The following is a 24,647-nucleotide window of genomic DNA, read 5'->3' as shown; positions in this document are numbered from 1 at the left end:
TATTTGCATTTGCATATCAAATTACTTCTGCACAAAGACGAAATGCCCCCTTTCTCACCTGCCATCTTGAATTACACAGAGTATGTCTAGATGCACTCCACAAAACTATTCTTTGAGTTCAGCAAAACCTACAAGTCACTCGAGTGAATTTCTGCATTCTTTTTTTAAGAGTAATAATAGTGATATATAAGGTCTCTAGCTGTGCATAATGTTTTACATTTCACAAAAATGCTATTTCACTTACTAAGTGGTCTACAATATTAACATTTATATTTTAACCTGTTCCCCCTGAATATTGATAATATCTAATTTAGGCTACATGGTACAGTGAAGCACACCAGTTAGGTAAGTGCTGTTCTGTTTCAGCGAAGTCAAGTCTTCTTCTTGCCTGGAAAGTCGCTTTATTGGATGGTGTGGAGCTAATTAGGCCCAGAGGACACAGGTCAGCCTCAGCAGGTACCCTTCTGGGCCACACTCATATCAGCTTCAAACATGACTTCCCCGAGTCCATTCAGAATGCACGGAGACTGTATAATTATGAACTATGTGCTCTGGCATCTGTCACTCTGGAAGACAAATTCAATCACATTCACAAAAAGACAAATTAACATAACTGCGTGCTTTATTGATATACACAGTAAAGCAATTTATAATACAATAGTAAGGCATATATTTGGTGGAATTTGATATGTTGTGAAGGAAAAAAGTAAAATGTTTTTTTAATGAATAATGGCAAAATACTGGGGTTAAAAATAATGCAGTAGCTCACAAATTAAACGAAATAACATGCCGTGTGATACATAGTTCTACTGTTAATGGTTTGTATTAAATATTGTTGTGGTTACGTACATTAATGAAGTGTTTTAGAAACATACATAAAGCCTCAGTAAAGCTTTCAAACTCTTGCTCAAAAGAACAAACTCAACCCACAAAAAAAACCCAAACAAGTAAATCCTAGCTATTAATAAAAACTCAAGGAACAGCCGTGCAATATCACCAACTTAATCTGCTATATGTAACTGAAAAGAAAAACGAATGAAATTAAACAAAACAAAATTAAGTAGTACCATACTTGTTTGAATAAAAAGACGGGGTGGTTTATCAGGGCATTTCCCTTCTGTAGTGGCTTACCCTGCTGATTGTATAGTTTTTAATTTGATTATTTTTTCATGAAAAAAAACTTCAAAAAATGAAAATGTTGATGCCAAAAAACAAAATACATTTCCAGATGTGGCCATATGCCATGTTAAGTGTACCATGAAATAAAACTGAGGTAGAAATTGCATGATTATAAAAATGACTGTTGTTTCTGTCAGAAAGTAACCAAAACTGCTCACAAGCATGCCCAACACATTCTAGTGGTTCACTTAAAAATAATTCTTATAAAATAATTACTCGGACGCAAAACTCCACTTAATAGTCTCTGCTAGGACTGGGACAAAGACAGGTCTGCTCACGATCACAATCTATGAAAAATTGTCTGTTATTTCACCTTGAAGTTAAAAGGGTACAATGATTTCATTGGCATGTCTGCAAGTTATACCAGAAATACAACAGTTTCCCTTTCTACCTTTTTAAAAAAATATTCTGTTGAATCCATGCTTGATAAAAAGCTATTCACAAATGGTTGTGGTTAAAAGACACTACTTTGTAAAGTACCAAAACACAATGGTTAAAATATGAATTTGCCTAGTTTTGATATAACTTTCCGGCATCTCAGCAAAAATGCAAAATCTTATATACTGTGTGCTTTGACAATGAACAAGAGTACTAAAAAATCTGATTGTAAAGGTTATTTCAGAAGGAGCTCTGTTTTAGGGACCTGGTGAAATAAAACAGAAGAATGACATATGACCTGATGAATAATTTGGTAACAATAATAGGCATTTTCTTTTGTAAGCAAGAAAAATAACACTGATTATGATTACATTACACACACACGTACTGAGCGGTAATGTTCGCAAAAACAAATGCATTGCCTCTGAATGTTTTTTTTTGCCTTTTTTTTTGGTTTTTATAAACAATAAAATTTGTCTTTTATAAAGCACCCTTTTAGTTTACAATCTTTCATTATAATTGTTACAAACGTTTTTAAACAATCTGAAACGCATACAAATTACCGGCAAGTTATTTAACTCACGAGATTTTTACATTTAGGTTTGATTTGTTTCTTTTTCTTTTTGTACAATTGCATAGAAGAGTAAAACCTGCCATTGTTAACAAAACAATATTAGACTTAGGAAACTACTGAAATCTACAATTTTATTACCACTTCCCTTCACAAAAATATAGATTTTTTTTTCTTTGTAAACGTTTACAGTCCAACTCTATTCGGTGTATGAATTATTATAAAAACCATGCTTGATATTCAGAAGCCAGTGTAGTAGGAAAAGTTCTGCTAGTCCAGTGTCTCATCGTCTGTCATCACAGTCACCAGTGACCGCATTGCTCTCCCCAGGTCATCTGCCATGTGGAAGAGACTCCCTACATTGTTACCTGTGTGAGGAGAGAAAGACAAGAGATTGGTTCACCAACAGGTCTGCTTAGATAAGATAAGATGACATTATTGGACATATAACATTTCTTGCACTAGGAATTTGTCTTTTCTCATACCCCAGCTTGCTCTCCATGAGACACACAGACAGGGAGAGAAGCTGGGCGTCAGGGCGCAGGTTCAGCCATTTATACGGCACCCCTGGAGCAGTTGGGGTGAAGGGCCTTGCTCAGGGGCCCAACGGAGTAGGATTCCTTCCAGGACCGCTTCATTAATGTCTGTCCAGTCAAATGAGACACTGGACTTTGGCCGTCCAGCCTTCTTGAAAATGACCACCGCACTGTGGTGTCCATAGAGATGAAGCAGCTCTCCGACACAAATTCAGAGCTTTGCGAATTTCTTACTATGCATTGCACTGGGCTAACGCTGAATTCCGATAACTCATTTGACAAATAAAGAGGGAAAAAAAAATAACAGCTCATTTCTTTCAAAAAGTTTGTTTTGTTTTATATCCTTTGCTGGTGACAAGTCAAAAGCTGTGGTTTAAAAGAATGCATACAAACAAAAAACAATTTACTTTCCCCACTTACTGAAGGCAGCATGGAAACAGGCACACTTTATTATAGAAGTACATTATTTATCCCATTAACTACAGCAGATAATGGCTATTTAATAGTGGAAGAAGGGAGGTGATATGGAAACTTTCCAGAATAATGAGCATGGTACCGAAGAATGTTTTTATGGAAAAAGAAAATGCATCAAAACGAGATGTTCATAGTACGCCGATTTCATCTCCTCCTGCACAACACTGGGCGCTCTTCGGAATGTGATACATTGCTGGAATTCAAGTGGAACCTAAGTAAACTAGCTGTACTTGCAAGCCTCCAGTTCTGCAGCTACAAAATCCTCGTTTTCTCTGCTTCCTTCTTCAGGAAGCTTGACTTGGTCTTTTTACTTTTTGAAGTGAGGAGGGTTAACATTATTCATGGGATTGTGATGGCTCATACACCACCATTCCCGCTTGTGTAGTTATCAGCAGGACTCACATTGTCTCTGCTGTTTAATTAAAAGCTGCTTATAGAGTCTTTGCTGAAGATCACATTGTGCTCCAGCTCTCTGCTCTTAACTGACACCCCCTGCTCTTGGGGCAAATGGGCCCCTTGCTGATCTTTCAATTGAAAGTCATAGCCCATTAGATTAAATGGCACTGGCAGGAATGTGGCCTTAACTTGCTGTGCTAGAAGCATGATCCAACATTATCAGACCTCGAATTTCACAATGAGATGCTTTTAAGCACAAAAAAGTAAATACCTTCTTAGCAAACTTTCTTCAAAATGTGCGTTTCCTGAACGCACTACACGAACACACAATTTTATGTGCTCACACCCTTATTTAATATCTTAATCTACGGTGTACACACCTACAGTCTGTTTATCTACGAAGAACTAAAGTTCCTTCAATTTCTCGTTTGAATTGTACGGCAATCGGAACTCACGAATCTTGTTTACTTCAGAGCTTTAACTGCAGCTCTTGTGAAACAAAAATAGGGTATTTTAATCTCTCAGCTGGTGACATAATTGAAATTAGGTGGCCATGCATTTACATTTTTTTTATGACCACAGCACTTTTCCAAGTAAATATTCAGATTCTTGCAGTGATATGATATACCCTGATTTGAACAGCGGCAGGACGTCGGGCCTGTGACATGAGCTGGAAGCTATCTTCCCTCTTTCGAGCTTTTGTTTAAAATATCCCCCAGAACTAGAACCAATGAAGGAACTGCACATTTTAAATAATAATAGTGGCAAACTAAAAGTGAATTTCACTGCTAATTCTACTTTTCCAATTGAAACCTTGTCAATCTTTATGTTAATGAAAGAAACATAGGGAAAACATTCCCCGATTAGTGTTTTAGACAGCTTTCGTGCTTTCGTGAAGTCTTATCCCATTGATCTGCACCAAACACTCTACATATATTTCTCACATGCATTTTACCACAATTTGATTTCAAGCAGCCAGATCAGCAATGAACAGCTGCTGCTGCCAGAACCACAATGCACTGTACCATGCAGTGGGGACGATGGGAGCAATAGATGCCTACAGCAACCTCCTTTATTTATTTATCATTTTGTTTGCTGGTAACACTCTTCAAAATGCAGAATTGCTGTAAAAGAGAGTATTTGGCAGAAATTAAAAGTGCAGGGTTTAAGTCCTGCTTTAACTACATTTTAAAGTGACACCTGACTTCTCCACTGTGCCTTTTACCTAATCATTTGAAAACAGTGTCTAGAGAGCATCTCTGTTAATGCCAGCAAGCTAAAATCGAAGCTATTGCAGCAAACACAGTTGTTAAACCCACTCAGAAGAATTGTACTTATTTGCAGACAAACATTCTCTTCAGAGGCTTGTTCGAGAGATTCTCATAAAACAAATTTTCGTCGTGGTAAAAGTATTACTACTGTTTGATAGGTTTGCTTTAGCTTAATTCCAGGCTATATGGGTTCTAATGCTGAAATCAATATCACAATCAGAAAGCGAGGTAACACGGTACAAAAACTGTGACTGTCTTTTACCGATTACTTGTACTTTCTCAGCTTAAAACACGTAGCTTAGCCATTTTACGCATACGTGAACAGAATAATAATTTCACGTAACTCTAGTGACAGTACAGAGACCCATTTAATTCTTAAAAGTGGGTTTTCTTGCACAGAAGGTGAGCTGACAGCAGCACAGCAGCATGCAGCCTAACTGGAGCAGAGGTGTGAAGGAGCACTGCACAGCAGGAAGACAGAACCGAGAGACCGTGCTGAAGCTGCAGTCTCACTAACCTCTCTCACTGGTTTCCCAGGGCCACTCCTTCCTTTGAGTGACAGACGGAAGGGATGAGAGAGAAGAGGAGAAAGAAACCAAAAGAAATAACAGACAGTAAGAAATCTGTGAAGTAAAACAAGAAAGGCAGAGGCCACTTGGAAGTCACTGGTATTACGTTTTCTGTTTACCAAAAGGGTTAAAAGTACTGTATAATGAAGAATATAGAGATACCAAATGAAGCTGTATGAACATTACCTGACAGGAGGGTTTGTAACAGAAACTTTGAAAAGCAGCCATAAAATACTAATTTAAAAAAATACAAACTCACAAACTAATCTCTAAAAGCACTGGCATTTCCACTGGCATTTGTTGAGTTTTCTGTACTGTTCTGTGACTTCTATCTGATTATTTCCTGGATTTATTCCTGCTGTTGGTCAGATTGGTTCCGTGTTTTCTACACAAAAACACAACACAAATATCCCTAGAAGCTCTGACTAAGATGTAAATGGATGCGGAAGTACATCAATGATGCACATGCGAGATGGCCTCATGTTTTCTCGAAGGACATTATAGATGTTGTATGACGTGAAGTTCTTCATCGTGGCACATAACTGCAGCTGAAGCAAGGACAGGGAATCCATGTGGAGGCAGAAACCAAGATTATCAGCAGGTAAGAGAAGAAACAACAAAGAACAACAGAAAAAATATAAAAGCATTCACAGCACAACACCAGTAATGCCACTTTCGTTTTCCTCTTGCAGAGTTCAAATTGAACAACTGGATTGAAAAAACAAAATGACACAAGCAATATCTGGAAATATTTTATAGAACATTTAGGAAGGCAGTCAAAAAAAGAGACAAGGATTGAGAAATATGGACTTCAGAAGTGACAGCTTTCCACTGTTTTTCTAAATACCTGTTACCCTCAGCTGGAAAAGCCTACAAGTACTACTCAGCCAGCAGCTGTGTCACCCTGTAACTCACTGCTGGCAGCCCACTGGAGCTCAGCAGGTGTGAGCCTGGACAGTACCTGGATGGGAGACCTCCTGGGAAAGCTAAGGTTGCTGCTGGAAGGTGTGTTAGATGGATATGTGTGGGTTCTAATGTCCTAATATAGTGGCGGGGGGACTATATTGTAAAACAAAGGTGGTGTCCCTTGGATGAGACGTCAAACTGAGGTCCTGACTCTCTGTGGACATTACACATCCCAGGGTGGCTCTTGAAAAAAATAGGGGTGTTAACCCTGGTGTCCTGCCCACATTTCCCCCTGGCCTTTACCAACCATGGCCTCCTAATAATTCCATCTCTGAACTGGCTTCATCACTCTGCTCTCCTCCCCACTGAGAGCTGGTGTGTGGGGAGCAGACTGGTACATTCTGGCTGCCGTCGCATCATGCAGGTGGGGCTACATATCGGTGGTGATGGAGAGAAGTCCACATTACCTGTAAAGCTCTGTAAAGCTCTTTGAGTGGAGTGTCTTGCAGAATGCTATATAAGTGTGTCATTGTTATAAAACTGCTATATGGTTTTAAAACCTGAAGTGCCTGACTGGGACAAAAAGCTCAAAACAACCCCTGTATGCATCTAAACAGTAATCAAGCAAAATGGGAGAACTTCACACTATAATGTACATTGTAAAGTATTGCTCTTTATTGCTAGATTAACAAATTAGTGCTACACACACAAAACAAAGTGCAGCTTTTAAGAGCCCCATTAAAATCTCTGTGCTGGACAACTCAATGAAGCTCTTCTGCAGATGCTAACAATTTTGTTTCTTTTCAGATATGAAATTTATTTTAGAAAATGCTTCATACAGTGCAATGCAGATCAAAGACAAAACATTGGTGTCAACAGTACTTTCAAGAGGACATCAATTTAAATTTTGAAAAAAACCACTGTGCCAATATCTAATAGTTAGAATATTGTAACATTTTATTGTTCCACCTTCTTCCCTAATGAATATAGAAATCCTCAGAGCCTGTACTTGGTGTTTGCAATGTCAATCTACTGATAAGTGCAAGCACAATCTCTGATTGAATTTCCCTGAAAAGGGAAGTAAGTCTCTGTTACTTAACTGGTTGTCAGCATAATGTCTGAACAGTAGAGGGGGTATGCATTTCATTTATTTCTACAAAGCAAAGACATTTATGGGGATGGCCACCTGGAGAAAAACAAAAAAAGCTGCTTCTATTTTGGTCTGTTTCCAGTTTTCAGCAAAAAAACAGCCACAATTTATTAACCAGCCAGCACAAGGGAGCTGCTGGTTTTTACAGCTCAGCTGTATTGCTTGTTTATTCTTTTAAGGCTTATGAAACCACGGCCAATTACAAGTGTAAAGTAAACCCGCTGGTGGCTTTTTACATGAACATTTCCTTCAAGTGTCAGACCTTCTGACTTCCACATCTGCTCTGAATTAGCACAACAGCTGTGATATGGAGCTTATACTGCTGTGGATTGCACCCTGAACCAAAGCAAGGCTAAATCAAAGTTTAACACAGCTTCCTTCTTTACTCCAAAGCACAGAGAATCACGAGGGCTGAACACTTGTGAAGAGTCCAGCTCCTTATCAGACCCCCAGTCTTTGCAGAAAACGCTTGGCATCTGCTCGATGTGAAAGCAAAACAGGGATTTGAGATCTCCTCTGAGAGAAGAAGGCTGAAAATACAGTCTGCTGAAGAGTGATTTTACACAACAGGTGTTTCTGCAAGAATAAATGCTTTTAAGTTTCTTAAATACAGTGGAAAAACCAAACAGCTGTTCTTTCCTCGTATAACAGAAACATCTATTCCATGACTCCAAGCTTGTAACTGATTTGGCTAAAGGAAATTGTACTGTCTTTCCTTAAGGTATGTTTCAACCAAAGAATTAGTTACTTATCTGAAAGCCCACAATGCACTGACATCAATTGTCTCGATAATGAGAAACTATAAAAAAACAACTGAGAAAGTGAAGTGTTGCAATATTAAGGTTAATCCTGGTAATGGAAGATAATTTCAGGTTTTTCTCATCGGAGATCCCCGAGTATTATGTCAAACCTATTTGACTTAAAACCACCGGTTTTGCAAAGTGTTGATATGGAATATAAACAACATTGGAGGAACTCAGGTGATTTAGCCGACCAAGATCAACTAGATGGTGTATGTCTTATAAGCAAGATAATAATTGCTTTGTGGAAGTCGTCTTTCGGGAAAACAAGGCCATCTCAACATTACAGCTCTTGAAATTGTGAATGCTATACAGGTACTGTATCTTATAGAATTATAACTTGCAACTTGCGTGATCTTCACACTGCTTCAAGGCAAAGACTACAGAAAAGGCACTGTATGATTAACTGAGAGGGCAAGCGTTGTCTAGACAGGAAGTTTAAGAGGTTTAATTTTCCTTTAGGAAGGGTAGTGTAACACCTTAAAAAAACTGACTGTCTGGAGCGCATCTCACCTTGGTTGGTGGGGAAAGAGTTGTTGAGCTGTTCCATCACCTCCTCCAGACCTGTGCTTGGATCTTGAGATGGACTCAAAAGATCATCTTCGCCTTAAAAAAGACATCAATTAAAAATAAATAAATCAATCAACAGCCTACAACTCATTACCTTTAGTGCAAATGCAGCGTTCTTGCAGCTGTGAGAACTGCTAATGTGTGGGTCAGCAGCTGTTCAGGTGGTCGGCAAATCCATCTGCAGGCCATGATGATCCATCTGCAGGCCTGGACAGGAGCTGGGACACACACAGTTGCCAGAGTGCCCACTGAAGTACCGGTGTGACAGATGAGTGAGGAAGGTGGAGCTGAGCCCCCCATGTGTAAATATATACAAAACAACTTTAAGACACGTCATGACCTCTTTAGTAGGTATTTTGATGTCTTTATTGAAACCATAATGACAGGTTTCCAGCTGACAAACCGTAAAAATGTAAAGGTAATCTTGGCCAGGTCAAACTTTTTACTACTGTACAGTGGCTTCATAATGAGAAAATTACGACCAGTTAACACAAAAGCCAACTGTTATTTCCTCACCTCTTCAAAAAAACAGTATCTAAAGCCTGTACATTAGGCAAGTCAATTCCTATTAAAATTCAACAGCATGAATCTACAACATAGAAGAATTCACTTAAATCTGCAGCCACAAGAGGGTATACATATCCATGACAAAACACTTTAAATCCTTCTTAAAAAATCACAAATCCTTTGGCTGCAATAGCATTTATCACACAATTAAGAGGAAAAATAAACACACATCACACAGATGCCTGGTTTCTCGATGTCTTAATGAAAAAAAATGCTGTTCTGAATCCAAGGGTACTTTGTTTTCTGCTGCATGCCCCACAGACATTGTGCTATGGATGAATGGATTTCCAAAATAAGAAAAGTCGAAAACCCTCAAGACTTCGTAAAAATGATCTAATTGAGTTAAATTACTCAATCCAATATGCAATTTGTTAAACAACAACAACAACAATAAAAAGGGGCTCGTCATTCTTTCAGTCTCTGTTAGCTTTGCATCACAAATTCTCCTGCAGCCCACAGTACAGCTCACGAGTGGTCACAAGGAATAACCCACTGGACTGCTTCCAAGAATAAGTAGTAATAATAATAATAATAATAATAATAATTGCTTACACTTATATAGTGCTTTTCTGGACACTCCACTCACAGCACTTAACAGGTAATGGAGATCCCCTCCACCACCACCAGTGTGCAGCCCCACCTGGATGATGCAACGGCAGCCATAGTGCGCCAGAACACTCACCACACACCAGCTCTCAGTGGGGAGGAGAGCAGAGTGATGAAGCCAATTCAGAGAGGGGGATTATTAGGAGGCCATGATAAGGGCCAATGGGAAATTTGACCAGGACGCCGGGGTTATACCCCTACTCTTTTCGAGAAGCGCCCTGGGATTTTTAATGAACACAAGAGAGTCAGGACCTCGGTTTTACGTCTCATCTGAAGGACGGCGCCTGTTTACAGTATAGTGTCCCCATCACTCTACTGGGGCATTAGGACCCACATGGACCGCAGGGTGAGCTCCCCCTACTGGCCCCACTAACACCTCTTCCAGCAGCAACCTTAGTTTTTCCCAGGTGGTCTCACATCCAGGTACTGACCAGGCTCACACCTGCTGAGCTTCAGTGGGCTGCCAGCTGTGAGTTGCAGAGTGATATGGCTGCTGTAATCATAATCCTGAGGGTTTCACCCTGCAGGGTTATAGCATAAGGAGAAGATCACTTTATTGGCCATATACAATTTCTTGTATTGGGAATTAGTCTTTTCACATATCCCAGCTTGCTCTTCATGAGACACACAGACAGGGAGAGAGGCTTGGGGTCAGAGTGCAGGGTCAGCCCCTGGAGCAGCTGGGGTTCAGGGCCTTGCTCAGGGGCCCAACAGAGTAGGATTCCTTTGCCAGCCGTGAGATTCGAACCAGCCACAGGCGCAGATCCTTAGCCGCACATTTTGAAAAAATATGGTGATGGTATGTATCTTGCCTTCTTGTTTTAGTTTCCTCCAAATGCAGCCAGCAATGAGCCAAGGGAAATTTGTCAATGAGAGAACCTACACGAGGGTCAGACAGCACTTCTGTTCCCTCAAGGGGACGACTTTCATTAATATAGACAACAAAAAATCATTTGATAAATGGAATAGACCATCAAGGCTCTGGCTCCCCTGCAACCCTGTATTGGAGAAAGCAGTTAGACGATGGATGGATGGCCCATATCTAGCTCAGTTCAGTTTATTTTTCATATGCAAAGATTGACTACAATCCACTGGAGCTAAACAGGTGTGAGAGCCTGGTCAGTACCTGGATGGGGAAACTAAGGCACCTGCTGGAACAAGGTGTTAGTGGAGCTTGTAGGAAGTACTCACCCTGCTGTTTGTGACTCGCCATGGTCATTAAAAATCCCAGGGCATTTCACGAAAAGAGTAGGAGTGCTACTCTACTTGGTGTCCTAAGCAAATTTCCCCCTGGCCTTTACCAATCATGGCCTCCTAATAATCCCCATCTCTGAACTGGCTTCATCACCCTGTTCTCCTCCTCACTGAGAGCAGGTGTGTGGGGAGAGTACTGGTGCACTCTGGCTGCCGTTGCATCATCCAGGTGGGGCTGGTGGTGGTGGAGGGGAGTCCTAAAGCACTTTGGAGTGGAGTGTCCAGAAAAGCGCTATTTAAATGCAAGGATTATTTATTATTTAAAAGTGCCAGAATTCTGGAGTGATGCTTGGTTTGTTCCCAGCTAGGGGGAAGACAGGAGGAAAGCGATTGTCACCTATTTATTCTCCGTACATTAACTCAGACTTTTAAATAATTTCTGTTCTGCAGGTATTAGATTGAAAACTGCTAGCATCAACCCTAGCACTGAGATGAGACGCTGCTTTGCTTTTGTATTTTTAAACTTCCCCTGTGCTGAAAAAGAGGGACATGTAAATACTGCAGCAGATGAAAGCCAGTGCAGTGTGCCAGTAAACCATCAAACTGGTACAATCAAACAGATTTCATTTACTCTGCTAACTAAACTCAGCACTGAACCAGCAGTTCTGCAGCAGCTTGATATAAAAATCCGACTGTTGTCAATGATGACTACATGATATCATGCAACAAATTTTAAAGGACAGCTCTGGGATTTGAAAGTTAAAAAAATCAAAGGGGCTTGACTGAATATGTTAAGCAGATTATCACAGCTTTTGCCTGATTCTTAGCTAAGAAGCACAGGGTAAACCATATATCTATTTTATACAAGGAAACTGTAAATGTGATCTTTCATAAATCTTTTTTTACTTTGAACTTAGAAAAAGCTTCTGGAAATTTGATAAACCCTAAAAAGCTAAAAAAACTACAGATAGTAGTTAGTCTTAGTTCATTTATTCCCTGTAAGAAAATGCAGTCTTGAATTGCAATTTCTGAGAATAATTAAAACATGTTTTGAACATTAACAAAAGAACTGAAAGATTTTCATGAACTGCCTGTATCCCCTAAAAGAATATATCTGACTGAACATACCATAAATCAAATCTGAAAATTTAAAATTTAAACTTAAACCGCAGATTAAGTGAGCTCTCCAGTCTCAGAAAACACCAGATCCTTTGGGGTTAATCAATGGCTATCACTGATTAAACTGAATTGTTTATCAGTATTTAAAGTAGTTAAATATCTAACGACTTTAATTAAAATGTTACATACAAATGTATTCCTACATTACACGTCAGTCAGAATAAAAAGTAGTTTAACATTTGTAATGATATTCACAATTCTATTCTTGGAGTGTAATGAACTGTGTAGTGAAATAAAAAAACAGCCAAATGTAGAAGTTTAATTTTTTTTTTCTTCAGCTCAGCATGGGAAGTTCAGACTTTAGGGTTAAAAAACCTCAGGCACCAAAGTAGTAATTAAAGAAAAATCATAAAATTAGCAGTCCCCCAAATTGCATTTCTTTAGATCACTGAACTAAATCATACTTAATTATAGTTTTGCCTGCTTTTCATTTTCTGTATTAGAGGGGTTACATAATTAGTTACCTTAATCAGAACAGACACAATATACCACCTGTCAACCTCCCTGTGCTCTCAGATAAAAAGACGAAAAGCACAGCGGTGTTCCTGGCTTAAGCACAAGTGTGCAGCACTGATGACAGGAATGCACTTTCCACAGGGATTGTTTTCCCAGTTTCTCTTTCAAGCTTCTTTTCATGCAACTAAACCAAATGTGCTCTGGCTTAAAAAAAAATCAATCACCCTATCTCACGATACATTATTTTAGACAAAAGGCGTAGGAGACCTCTCGTACGGACTGGCTTTCTGAAAGCTTCACTGCTGCACAGAGCCTCAGACTCAGCTCATTTGTGATGATGAAGAAATATCGTCGGCAGGCTTATTGTTTTTGAGGGGGCGTGTGGGTGCAGGTGTCAGAAAGTGTTGGGGGGAAGGCGCCAAACCCGCCGAGCCCGCTCTCGTCTTACCCATGGTGTCTGTGGTCTGGCTGCCAACGACGCGGACCAGCATGGGCTGGCTGCTGTCCGAGCGCTGCGAGGAGGTAGACGGCGACGAGACGGTGGTGCCGTTGACCTTGGCCTCTGCCTGGGGCTGGAACGAGACAAGCAGGACCTGTTGAAGCTGCGCTCTCCTTGCCCTTTTCCTTTTGGTACCGTAAAATGTAACAGAGAACTGTGGTGTTATCATGTGCAGTAGGGAGCCGCTGACTGGGGCTCTGTGATACAAAGAGAAGAGCACTTTATTGGCCATGTACAATTTCTTGTATAAGGAATTTATCTTTTGCATACCCCAGCTTGCTCTCCATGAGACACCACAGACAGGGAGAGAAGCTGGGGGTCAGAGATCAGGGTCAGACATTTATACGGTGCCCCCAGAGCAGTTGGGGTTAAGAGGGGCCCAACAGAGTAGGATTCCTCCGCCGGCCATGGGATTCAAACTGGCAACCTTCTGGCCACCGGCGCAGATCTTTAGCCACAGAGCCACCGCTCCGCCCCATAAAGTGCACATTACTTCCCAAAATCACACACTGTTCTGCTATTGGGTTTGAAATCACATGGTCGCTTTGTTCTTCTGTTCGCTTCTCAGTACTGGGTCTGACATTTTTGCTGCGGGTTGGACATCAGGATGCTGCACAGATTTACTGGTCCTGGCCTAGAGGTGATATAGAACTCTAGAAAGCTCAGCAATGGATCTGCAGTGGCACAGAGCTGAAAGAATGGCTGAATAAACCTCACAATGACTCCATTTGAGCAGCAGAATCCAAGACCGCAGTTTACACCCAGCTCGCAAAAAAAGCGAGAAAGTTTGAGAGCTGGGGTGACATGCATGATCTGTGCACTATCCTCAGGGGACTGGTCGTCCACCAGATGATTCCTGAAGTACTAACTGCCCTTCTCAATATACTGCAGGAGATATAGTAGTAATGGTGTTAGTACTACCAGTTGAAAGAACATCAACAAAACAATTTTATGAAGTGACTTTAATAAAAATTATATCAAAAGTGTTGTACAATTATAAAAAGCTCAGAAGAAAAACTAAAACACAAGATAAGGGAATAAGAGGTAATTCCTCAACGTACATATATTAATATACATAATAAAAACTTTAGAACACCAGTTCAAACAAGGAAGTTTTAAGGCGAAATTTGGAAACTTAAAATTGATACTCAGAATTCCTGATTTCATAAGTAAGGATATTCTCAAAGTGCACAGCAGGACCTACAGATAATCTAGTCTTCCATATCACGCAGTCTGTAGGCATGTTCAAGAGCCGAGTAAGAGACCACTGTCACAGGACTGGAGGATGGACAGGACTGGTGCGAGGGATTTCAGTAGGTCAGGCGTGTAAAGGGGAGCGACTCCCTTCAGGGTCTTACAAGTCGAGAGCGATATACTGTGAATCTACATGAAAGTCAACAGGGTCCGGGAGTCAACACAGGGGTTTCCAGAAAAAAGTGGTTATGTGTTCACCAGAAGAAGACCTTGTCAGACCTGTTCTTGCTGAGGTCTGATCATTCTGGGGTTTGTGCAAAATGTTCCTAAATAAATCAAGAGAAATTACTTTCACGTCAGGTGTGCTTTGTGAGTTAATCTTCGAATCATCGGTGCAAAGATGACAATTCACAGCGTGACATCAAAACATGTGGTGAGGTGCAAAACATAGACATCTTTAGCAGGAGGAGTCCTAGTTTGAAGCTAGTTTGAGAGCAACCGAACCAGGTACACTTTCCTGCCAAGCAACAATAGAGAGCCCCCAAGCCTGATGCTATCAATATATCATTATCATCCTTGATGAGGTCTGCTCAGTGTACCGAAGCAGACTGAACACCGACTGAACAGGGTCTTAACAGCAGATAATTGCTGCTCTCCATGCTGAAAATGTTTGAACATGAAAAGCAGGTTTAAATGAGACCAGCGATTACTTATGCATCTTTTCCTCAGCATGGTGTCACAGCTGCAATTTGAAGTTCTGGGTAATAATCCACCAGAATTCAAGGACTAGTTGATGACTTGTACCTTACCTGGGTAAAGTCATGAATACTAGTAAACTCAAACATCAGCTGGATCACAGTATGAGTGTATGGGTTGATGTCTAAGCAGTGGAAACACAGGGACAGCTACCGTGTTGTTTAAGACAGCCTGGTGGTACAGGGTTACTGTACCTGTTCCAGTAGTTGTCTCAGTCTGTGGAGCTGGGACTCTAGCTGCTTGTTGTGATCTTCCAAAATCTGCATCCTAGCCTCCAGGCGTCCTTTGTGCTGCCGCAGGAGCTTGGCCTCGGCAATGAGCTCCGCATCTCTGGGACTCTGGGGCGATACGGGCAGCATCTCCGGGGGCGAGGGCAGAGGGGACAGCCCCTTGTGGTCATGAGCCTGCTTCAGCCGGTCGTACTCTGCCTGCAGACTCCTGGGAAAGAGAGAGAGAGAGAGTTGGGGAGAGCAGGAAACAGCAATGCATACATTGTACAGTATACACATTTCCACTATAGTGTAATAAAGGCGCTGTCCTTCGCATGAAATGTAAAACCGAGGTCCTGAATCTCTGTGGTTATTAAAAATCCCAGGGCTTTTCTAGCAAAGAGTAGGGGTGTTACCCCGGCGTCCTGGCCAAACTTCCCATTGGCCTTTACCAATCATGGCCTCCTAATAATCCCCATCTCTGAACTGGCTTCATCACTGCTCTCCTCCCCACTGAGAGCTGGTGTGTGGGGAGAGTATTTAAGCACTCTGCCTGCCATCTAGTCATCCACAGGTGGGGCTGCACACTGGTGGTGGTGGAGGAGGTCCCCGTTACCTATAAAGGGCTTTGAGTGAAGTGTCCAGAAAAGCGCTATACAAGTGGAAGCAATTATTAATTATTATTGTCTGTATGTACTGTCTGAGGCAAATGCTTTATTCAGACTGAAAAGGCATGCCCTTTCAGCCCACTTCGGTAAGTTGATTTATTTTTCCAAGTTCTGCTAATGTGGGATATTTGAGATATATTTGGACAAGAAATATTTAGCATAGGAAATTAATGCAGGAGTTTCATTTATTTATTTTTTGACTGTGAAAGCATATAGTTATTGTATTAAACAACTCCTAGAAAGTTATACAGGAGATGTTGTTTAAAAGTAACACTTAATTAACATACAACAAATATCCACTGGCTCAACACAGCATTTAAGGCTGACTTGCAGGTGGGCATTGTCCATATTAACAGTAGAATTCTTAAAAATTAAACAGACTTAAAAAAGATAAATTAATGTCACAAAACTCACAAAAATAAAGTGTGAGGATACTTTAGCTTTTCAGAGAACTCCCCTTAAAAATTATACAATCCCAGTTAATAGAGATCAGATTACTTTATTGGCCATTTACAATTCATTGTATTAGGAATTTGTTTTTTCGCATACCCCAACCTGCTCCCCATGAGACACACAGTTGGGGTTAAGGGCCTTGCTCAGGGGCCCAGCGGAGTAGGATTCCTCTGCCTGCCGCGGGATACGAACCCCGTAATAATTTCCTACATTTCTTATTTGTGATCTGGACGGTATCTTGGAAGTCTTTATAATCTTCTTTTTAATTCTAAGATTACAAATCAGATTTAAATACTCGTGAACAGCTTCATAGTAGTATTTCAGAATAATGCTCTTCCTGTTTCAGCCCCCAAATTCTCTTCTTAATGAGCTGTTAAAGATAGCTTTCTAATTGTGGCAAAGGCATTTACAAGATTACACTTTCAAAAATATAATACTAATTATGTATTGTCGGATACTTATCTCCATATTGTTTTAAAGGTCCAGAATCTTCATGGTGTACGTGAGTAATTATATTCTTCTTTGGGATTCAATTAAAAAAACTCCTGTAATATTGTACTGTGCCGAAGAGATTTTTTTAACTACATCACGCTTTGCTTGGATGTACTCAAGCACCTTGAAGCACCACCACTAACAGATTTCAATTCGCATCGTGTGGAGATTGGTCCCCAATAAAATCGCAGTAGGAGACAGGGAGGAAGAGCATTCAAATGACTGAAGCGGAGATCCCCCCCCTCAGCGCTCCGAGATCCTCAGTGACCCTTCCTGGATGAGAAGGGCCACACTCCGGCTCACTGAGCCCCTGGCGGCGGGAAAGCCTCTCACTGACTTGTTCTCCTCCTCCAGATCGCTGAGGACCTTCTCGAGTTCGCCCCTCTCCTCGCCCTCCAGGGAGATGAGGATCTGCGCCGGGCTGCGGGGCTGGCTCAGCGGGGACTCCTGGTTCAGGCTTTGGCAGTAATGCTGGATAAGCAAATGTTCATCATCGCTGCAATGAGAGGAAAGGGGTTGAGCACACCAATCGAGACTCGTTTCGTCCTCAGGGGGTAATTGGTGCTGATAACGAGACATTGATAAAGATATGGTCCTCTCCCCGCTCACCTCGAAAGCCAGCACTTGCGCTAGACTGGCCTAGAATGTTTAAACAAACAGGGTTATATGTGTGAACGTACTGAAAGCAAAAGACTGATATTGTAGTGCTCCCCTTTCCTTTAATATTGCTAGAGAAAGCACTTTGCTGTGCCAGGGGATGCATTCCATTGAGCCTCCAAAATTCCCTGTGAAGACACATTATATAGGAATCTTTTAGATTCTCACTGTCAAACAAGTTGAATTGCAGACGCCATACAAGATTGAGCTGCAGGCAGAAGCTCCAGCTCGAATAGACAAACTACTTTGTATGCAACTACTTTTGATATATCAAGTCAATATTTTGTATTTAACTGTATGTAATATGTTAAAATGGGTTGTGCAGAAACAATAAAATGCATCTTTGATCCGGCTTTAAAATATTTTGTGAGATAATTAAAAGCAGGGGTCTTTTACTCCTCTGCATTTTTATGAGGGTAGACAGCGTTTCACTTTGCAGCGAAAATATTTCTGCTCCAGCCAATGAAACGAAGAATGAACTATAATTAAATGTAATAATTCAATTAAAATTGGGATTGTATTTTATGCATACATAGCTTTGAAAGCTGCTTGGTCACTTAGGTAGAGCTACACAGTATTTCACTTGACAGTCACCTCTGCGATACTCGTGCTCCTTCGCAATTAAAACTTTTTTTTTTCCTGTTTGATTACAATAAAGACAAGCTTGACCTACTGGGCCAAACCTATTTCCTACATGCTTGCTCTTTATAATATGACAAAGTAAGCGAACTGTGCGTTTAATGAAAATAACAGATTCATGCCCGTACTTTGAACACTTTTATGAAATCATTATAAAAACAATTCTCTAATTATTTTTCATTAGTATAACTGAGATTTAAAAAAACATTAACAATCTTTGTTTTAATGTTTAATCAACATCAAATTTTGACAAAAAATATTGTTTCCTATAAAATGCTTCCTATGCATTTTTATTTTTATCATTTATTGTAGAAAACAAATACTGTATCAGAACTATAGTATAAAATAACACCACGGGACCTCCCAATGCAAAGCTTTTCTGCAGCACTGGTTTTCTCCCAGTGCCGAGCAGGTGCTGTAAGATGTTAAAGTCTGGAAGATGCAGTCTGCTGTGCAGACTGGAGACAGGCAGGGGAGTACAGGTTGCCGGGGGGCTTGCTGTGCCACTTAGTGAACTACTGAATCTCTGGTGGTGACTGGTACATTTATTCCTAAGTCAAATGTCAGGCTCAGCTCTTGGCTGGGTATTCACTGCAGGCCGATTTGTCCGCTGCATTGCTCCAAAGTTTCTTCAAAAAGAAACAAAGAGGGAACTGAAAATAAGTCTCATCTTATAAAGTTTTATTTCCTGTAAAATTAATCTTGCTCTATTTGTCTGACTGTACACCAACAGCAGGTAATGAGGTCAAGTATGGACAACAGTCATTGCACAACAGTATCTTAAGATAAGTAGGTACAGTATTACTGTGCAAGTGTATATATGGAAAGTATATGTAGTTGTGGTAAAAACACACACATCAACGTATAGCCATATTTTGGGAAGCCATGCATAGGCACACAAACACAATTCCAGCAGAAAAAAGAAGCAAACAGTGGCATCAGAACCTACATGCTTTCATTGGGTGAGATGCTGTCGTTGAGATAAGATCCATTTCGGTTCTCCATTTCTGCTAGCCTGTTGGTATCGGAAGCAAAACAAAAGACATGTTACAATGAGAAGTGAACAGCATGTTTAAACGGGCAAGAGAAACGTTCTAAAATAATATGGTGTGCGCACAGAGTTTGTGAAGATTCAAAATTGAAGGATGTTTGTCAACAGAGAGAAAACCTTGGGAGTGAGCTCCCTCCACACACAAACAACTCTCCATCCGATCTGCATCCCTTCCTGTTGAACACCCAATTCAGTTTACACCACTGCAACCCACCCTGGGGAGAACTCAGGTATACAGTCTTGCCTGGTCCCAACTCTTGAAACTAAGCAAGGTTTTAAACACGTTTTAAGGAAGCAGGTGTCTGCTTCTCTTCTTTGGCACCATCAGGCGGATGCTCAGAAAGACATGTCAGCTTCAGTCTTTTTTTTTACCTCTGTCCCCCGAAAGAAAAAAATGAACCTTCTGTGGCTGGAACTAAAGAAACAGCAACCTGCTGAGGGCATGCTTCAGCTCACAATGGGCTGTGTTTGTAAGGTAGGCCTGGGGTAGTCATCTAGCTTGAATTTCAAGGACAACTACTCTTCTTTCTCATACACTTTAAACGGTACAGAAAGCTTTTGAATTTGCATCTTTTTGCAATTCACTGCCCTAACCAATTTAGCCAAAATCGGCTCATTTAAATTCAGATCAGATTAACTTTGAAGGCGAAAGCTGCATGCTGCAATGGACAAGTTCCGGAAGCTGGAGTTTGGAGGACCAGCAGGAGAGCTCTTGGCTGTGCTTTCCCCCAGACAGTCTTTGACTGAAGTATCTTATTCCAGCATGATGATCGAATGCCTTTTAGATTAGATTACTATGCCGGAGTAAGGTGTCAAAAACAACAAGAAAAAAGGAACGAAGAACAAGTTTTAGTCTGTGTGCGTTTTTACAGGGCTACGTCCATGACAGTTCACAGCACATTTAACCACAATCTCTTGCTCTAACAGTGTTCTTGCTCTTGGCTGTTGATGTCTAGACAGTCTTGACAGGAACAAGCTTCCAGCTCCCAGGTATTTTTTCAGGTTTTGTGTTTTAAATAAATGAACAGAAAAACATAGAAATCAAGTATGCCAGCTAATGAGTAAGAGTTATGAATTTATAATGAACTATCCAAGCCATGCAAAATAAGAAAGACACGTTTCAAGCAGGCTTTGATCTTAGACTACAGATTGCTGACAAAGCATGATGATTTCATGTCTTTTAACTGAAACCCTGGGATAAACTGTCCTTGGTAAATACTTTTCTCCAATTTTGCTGGCTACAGCAAGTGTAAAATATTAAACACACATGAGATTCTGTTGTATGTTCATGGAGAAAAAGCTGCAGGGGATGATGTCATGGGGCCGTGTCGCCAGAACTACAATATTTCTTTAAATCATGTGCAAATTTCCTATCTTTTTACACTCTACTTTAGAAATTTGATCTAATTTAATCTAGATTTTAATACAGAAATGTAAAAGTTATAAAAGTCTTTTTTGATCTTATAATTGCAATATTTGGCCCGGCAGGACAGCAGGGAAGCTTTCTTTATATTCTGTGAATAAATCACTTTAGGAAATGCAAGACACAAATCTTTCTTTCAAAGATACAGTGACTGAGAAAATGGATCATTTCTATGTGTAGAAGCCCTTTTACATGAAAACAGATGTTAAAATGCAGAGTGATCACATACTTCTGAAAAATCTGTGGAATTTTATTCAGTATAATCCTAATTTGTGCAGTCATAGTCTGAGATGAAGCTGTAATTCTCAAGCAAAATTCATCCTGCAAAGCTCAGTTCATTACAAAGTTGTAATGCAGTTAAGGACAACTTGACTGGCCTGGCTATGTTCAGTATGTGCCAATACCCCCCAAAATCATAAGTATAAAGATATACTTCTAGTATGATCAATTCTAGCTATTATTTCTTACAAAAAATCAATACGTAGTTTATATGTCCTTTATTTTAGGCCTTTATTTTTTATTTTTAAGGAATTACATTTTTGATTTGAGATACAAAAGTTATTATTTTTTTATTATTCAGCTAGCTTAAAGTGCACAATGGTAAATCTATATAATTAATGCTTTTCTGCATATAAGAAAAAAAAACATGCTTGATGTTCAACTCTCTACACTTATTTCGAGAACTGCCTGGCCTTCAGACGGCAACAAAACTCTGTTGAGCACAACTCAGTCTGCTTGTTCATACAGATCCAGCTTTGGAGAGAGGGCAGTATTCCTTCCCTGCCCTTAGCATGTAAAGGATAATTGGATCCACTGAGAGAGTACAAAAATAATTTACCACATGCAGCACAGGAATTCACTGAAGTGATTTTTTAAGTAGTTTGATCAGATCCTAATAAATGAGACAGAGAGACGAAATTGTATCACAGGTTTATTTGCCATAAATTGCCTCTCCAAGCCTAACCATAAGGGTGAGGACGACAGACTGCCCCACACACACACCTCTCTGTAGGAAATGAGCACGGGTGCTGCTGTGAGGTTGAAGATAATGTGATGGAGGAGTGTGAGAGAGATGCACAAAGGGAAGTTAAGTGATATATTTACATGATGTAGGAGAGAGGAAGTGGGTGAGATTAGGATCTCACCTTCCCCTGAATTTCTGTTTCATAACACCATCACTAATTCTAGACTTTTTCTCAGTCTTTGCATGAAAAAATGGCAATGCTGTACAAACTCCTCAAACAATAAATAAAAAGGGATTAAGGCAGTACCTACTGGAATGTATTGACTAATGAGATTCAAATATTTTTAAGAAAAAGAGTACAGTGCTTCTTAAGCTTGGTAACTTGGGTACTTCAACATCAAAGATGAAACCGAGGGGTCTTTGTTGTTGCCCAGCATTAGATTAGCATTAGGTAATGCATTTACTAGATTAAACACAATGAGTTACAGAATCTCTTCAAAAACTGTGTGAGTACTTGCACTATAGTTTCCCATTGTGAAATTGTGAGACTGCAGCTCAACAGCATGTGTTAATCACTATGTTTAAGGGGTTGTAATCTGTGTTCCACCTCAGGATGAGACAGTTTAATGTTAAAAAAACAGCAGCAGATCCTCCAGATAAAACTCACTGTAGCTCTCTACTTGTATACAGCGATAAACACTGCAGCTTTGGTCACTAAAATTTTAATTGACAGAACATTAAAATTCTCTCTAGGGTACTGAAGTGTTATTCTGACAAAAAAGCTAAACATATTATCTTTTCATAACCACCAATTCTGCACTTTTTGATAATGCATCTTGGTAATCTATGAGAGAAAGCAATTTATAAACTGCTCAGCAGCACAATTAGCGTGGCGTTTGTAGGAGTGCAGCATGAATAAACATGATTTTAACTGCAGTCTTGTGGCTAGCCTGAATAACTCAATTTGCTCTGACAGTCTATAAGGCAAGTTATGGCAAAAGGAAACGCTTGAGAAAGAAACAATTAAGACTTTAATTTTCTAGTGTGTGAGTGGGGCAGCACGATGATGACATGGCAGTTAGCACTAATGCCTCACAGCTCACTGGTCCTGGTGTGATTTCAGACTGGGCTGCCTACAGTGTGGATGCTCTAAAGGGGCTCTGCTTTCCTCCCTGCGTTCAAAGTCATGGTGGCTTGGCGTCTCTAAATTGCCCCCATGTGGATGTGTACACACAGCCCCTGTACTGGAATGAATACGAGCCCCATGAATCTCAAACTTTAAAATGACCTTTTTTCTGGTTGTTTTTTAAAAGCATTTCTGAACTTTTACCGAATACATGCAGCTCACCTGCTAGCATAATGCTCGATTCTTGAATGCGTATCATCATGTGACAGCTGAGGGGACGATGTAGGTCTGTAAAAGGAAGACAGAAATCTTCTGTAATGACAAGCTTGGAGGCAGCAACATTCTACCTTATAGCATTATGAATAAATTTCGAGGTTATCGTTACCCTTTTCTCTAAATGAACTGAATCCCTACTGGGCACCAAAAGCAACCACGTATTACTACAAATGTACAAACCTAATATCAGGGAAAATGACAATTACTTCTGTATGAGGTGCACATTTTAATGAACAGAGATAACGAAAATAAATTCATTACGCTGACTGTCATTTGTCATGACTAGGGTTGACCCACAAGGTCTACCGAAAAAGCCACAGCCTAGTAGCATGAGGCACATGGCCACCAGTGAGAGCAATAGATTTGAGGGCAACTGTGACAAGTTTCTCATCTCTCAAGAAGGCCAGTGTTGTACGATTTACATGAGGATGTACGCAATCCTGCTATTGTGTCAGAATGCCAGGTAGCTATCAATGCAGAGCTGTACAGTCTAGTTGCTAACAAGTCACTAGAAGCAGAGGTACACTGAGACCAGTCACTCCTGCCCAGAATTATACACTTAAGACTATCTATGATACCAATGAATACCACGGTAATCTGCCATTCGGCATCATACTCCCAGACAGCCATCAGTGTGGTCTGCACAAAACCTCCAAAAGGAGACATGGCTTCTCCCTTTGAAAGTCCACCTGAGGTGTTCTCACCTGACAACAGTAGTCCCCTGTTATGTGTTTGTTTTCTTTATTTTCACTAGACTTGGCATTTATCAGGTTAAAGCTCCTCATCACCTTTTCCCAATCAACCCTCTCACGCATTTAGTGCTTAAGCAACAGTGCTAGTCATGATCGATCGGTTAATCACAATGATACCAAAAACATTTAATCAACAGCAAAAAAACAAAGGTCCATCTAAAGAGATGCACGCATAAAGTGAATATAGTTTCTTTTGATGCTCAGTATAGCAACTTGCATCTTTGATTTTGCATGTGTTCATATACCATGTTGCTTGTACCTTAATAACCATTATTCTAATTATGTCTCTATACTTAATCAATATCAAAACATCTCTGTCAAGAGGCACACTCTAAATTAATTACAGATGAATTTTCAGTCTCACTTCCACTCCAGTATGGAGCTGGGGGGATATGTAAAGCCTCAGATAATTTTATACTGCTAGGCTAAGTCTAAATACTAAACTGAAGATTTATTTTCTTAAAAATGGGATTTAGAATCTTGTTACAATTTAAAAGGGGGTGGGGGGGGATAAAAGATTTCTTCCCCGGAAATTCTATCGCACCAGTGACATACTAAACTGACCGACAGACGAATTTATGCTTGAAAGAGCTGATCCATTTCTGAACACAACAAAGTCCGCTCACGTTCGAGGCTGGAAATTCACTTGGAGTAACTTCAGTGGGTTGGCTATTCAGCGCTGTGTT

General features: G+C 40.3%; 1 protein-coding gene across 14 annotated transcripts in view; it reads right to left on the bottom strand.

Annotated features, from left to right (window-relative positions):
* Nucleotides 1-604: 604 nt before the first annotated feature.
* The window catches only part of dmd (dystrophin), a 726,399-nt gene continuing 702,356 nt past the window's right edge, over nt 605-24,647 (bottom strand). For 10 of the 14 annotated variants that reach the window (XM_015364174.2, XM_015364176.2, XM_069178970.1 and 7 more), the window contains 7 exons: nt 23,156-23,221; nt 19,319-19,384; nt 17,411-17,569; nt 15,446-15,689; nt 13,251-13,374; nt 8,744-8,836; nt 605-2,496 (listed from right to left, as the gene is read on the bottom strand). In XM_015364174.2, the coding sequence (XP_015219660.1) occupies nt 2,399-2,496; nt 8,744-8,836; nt 13,251-13,374; nt 15,446-15,689; nt 17,411-17,569; nt 19,319-19,384; nt 23,156-23,221 (850 nt within the window). In that variant the 3' untranslated portion in view covers nt 605-2,398. Of the gene's footprint in view, nt 2,497-5,322; nt 5,355-8,743; nt 8,837-13,250; nt 13,375-15,445; nt 15,690-17,410; nt 17,570-19,318; nt 19,385-23,155; nt 23,222-24,647 lie in introns of all 14 variants that reach the window. The other 4 variants (XM_015364177.2, XM_015364182.2, XM_015364187.2 and 1 more) reach the window with 2 other exon arrangements.

This window comes from Lepisosteus oculatus, chromosome 15 (genome assembly GCF_040954835.1).
Source record: "Lepisosteus oculatus isolate fLepOcu1 chromosome 15, fLepOcu1.hap2, whole genome shotgun sequence".
NCBI classification, from domain to species: domain Eukaryota; kingdom Metazoa; phylum Chordata; class Actinopteri; order Semionotiformes; family Lepisosteidae; genus Lepisosteus; species Lepisosteus oculatus.
The sequence above is the reverse complement of the archived record's forward strand: the minus strand, read 5'-3'. Positions and strand labels throughout refer to the sequence as shown.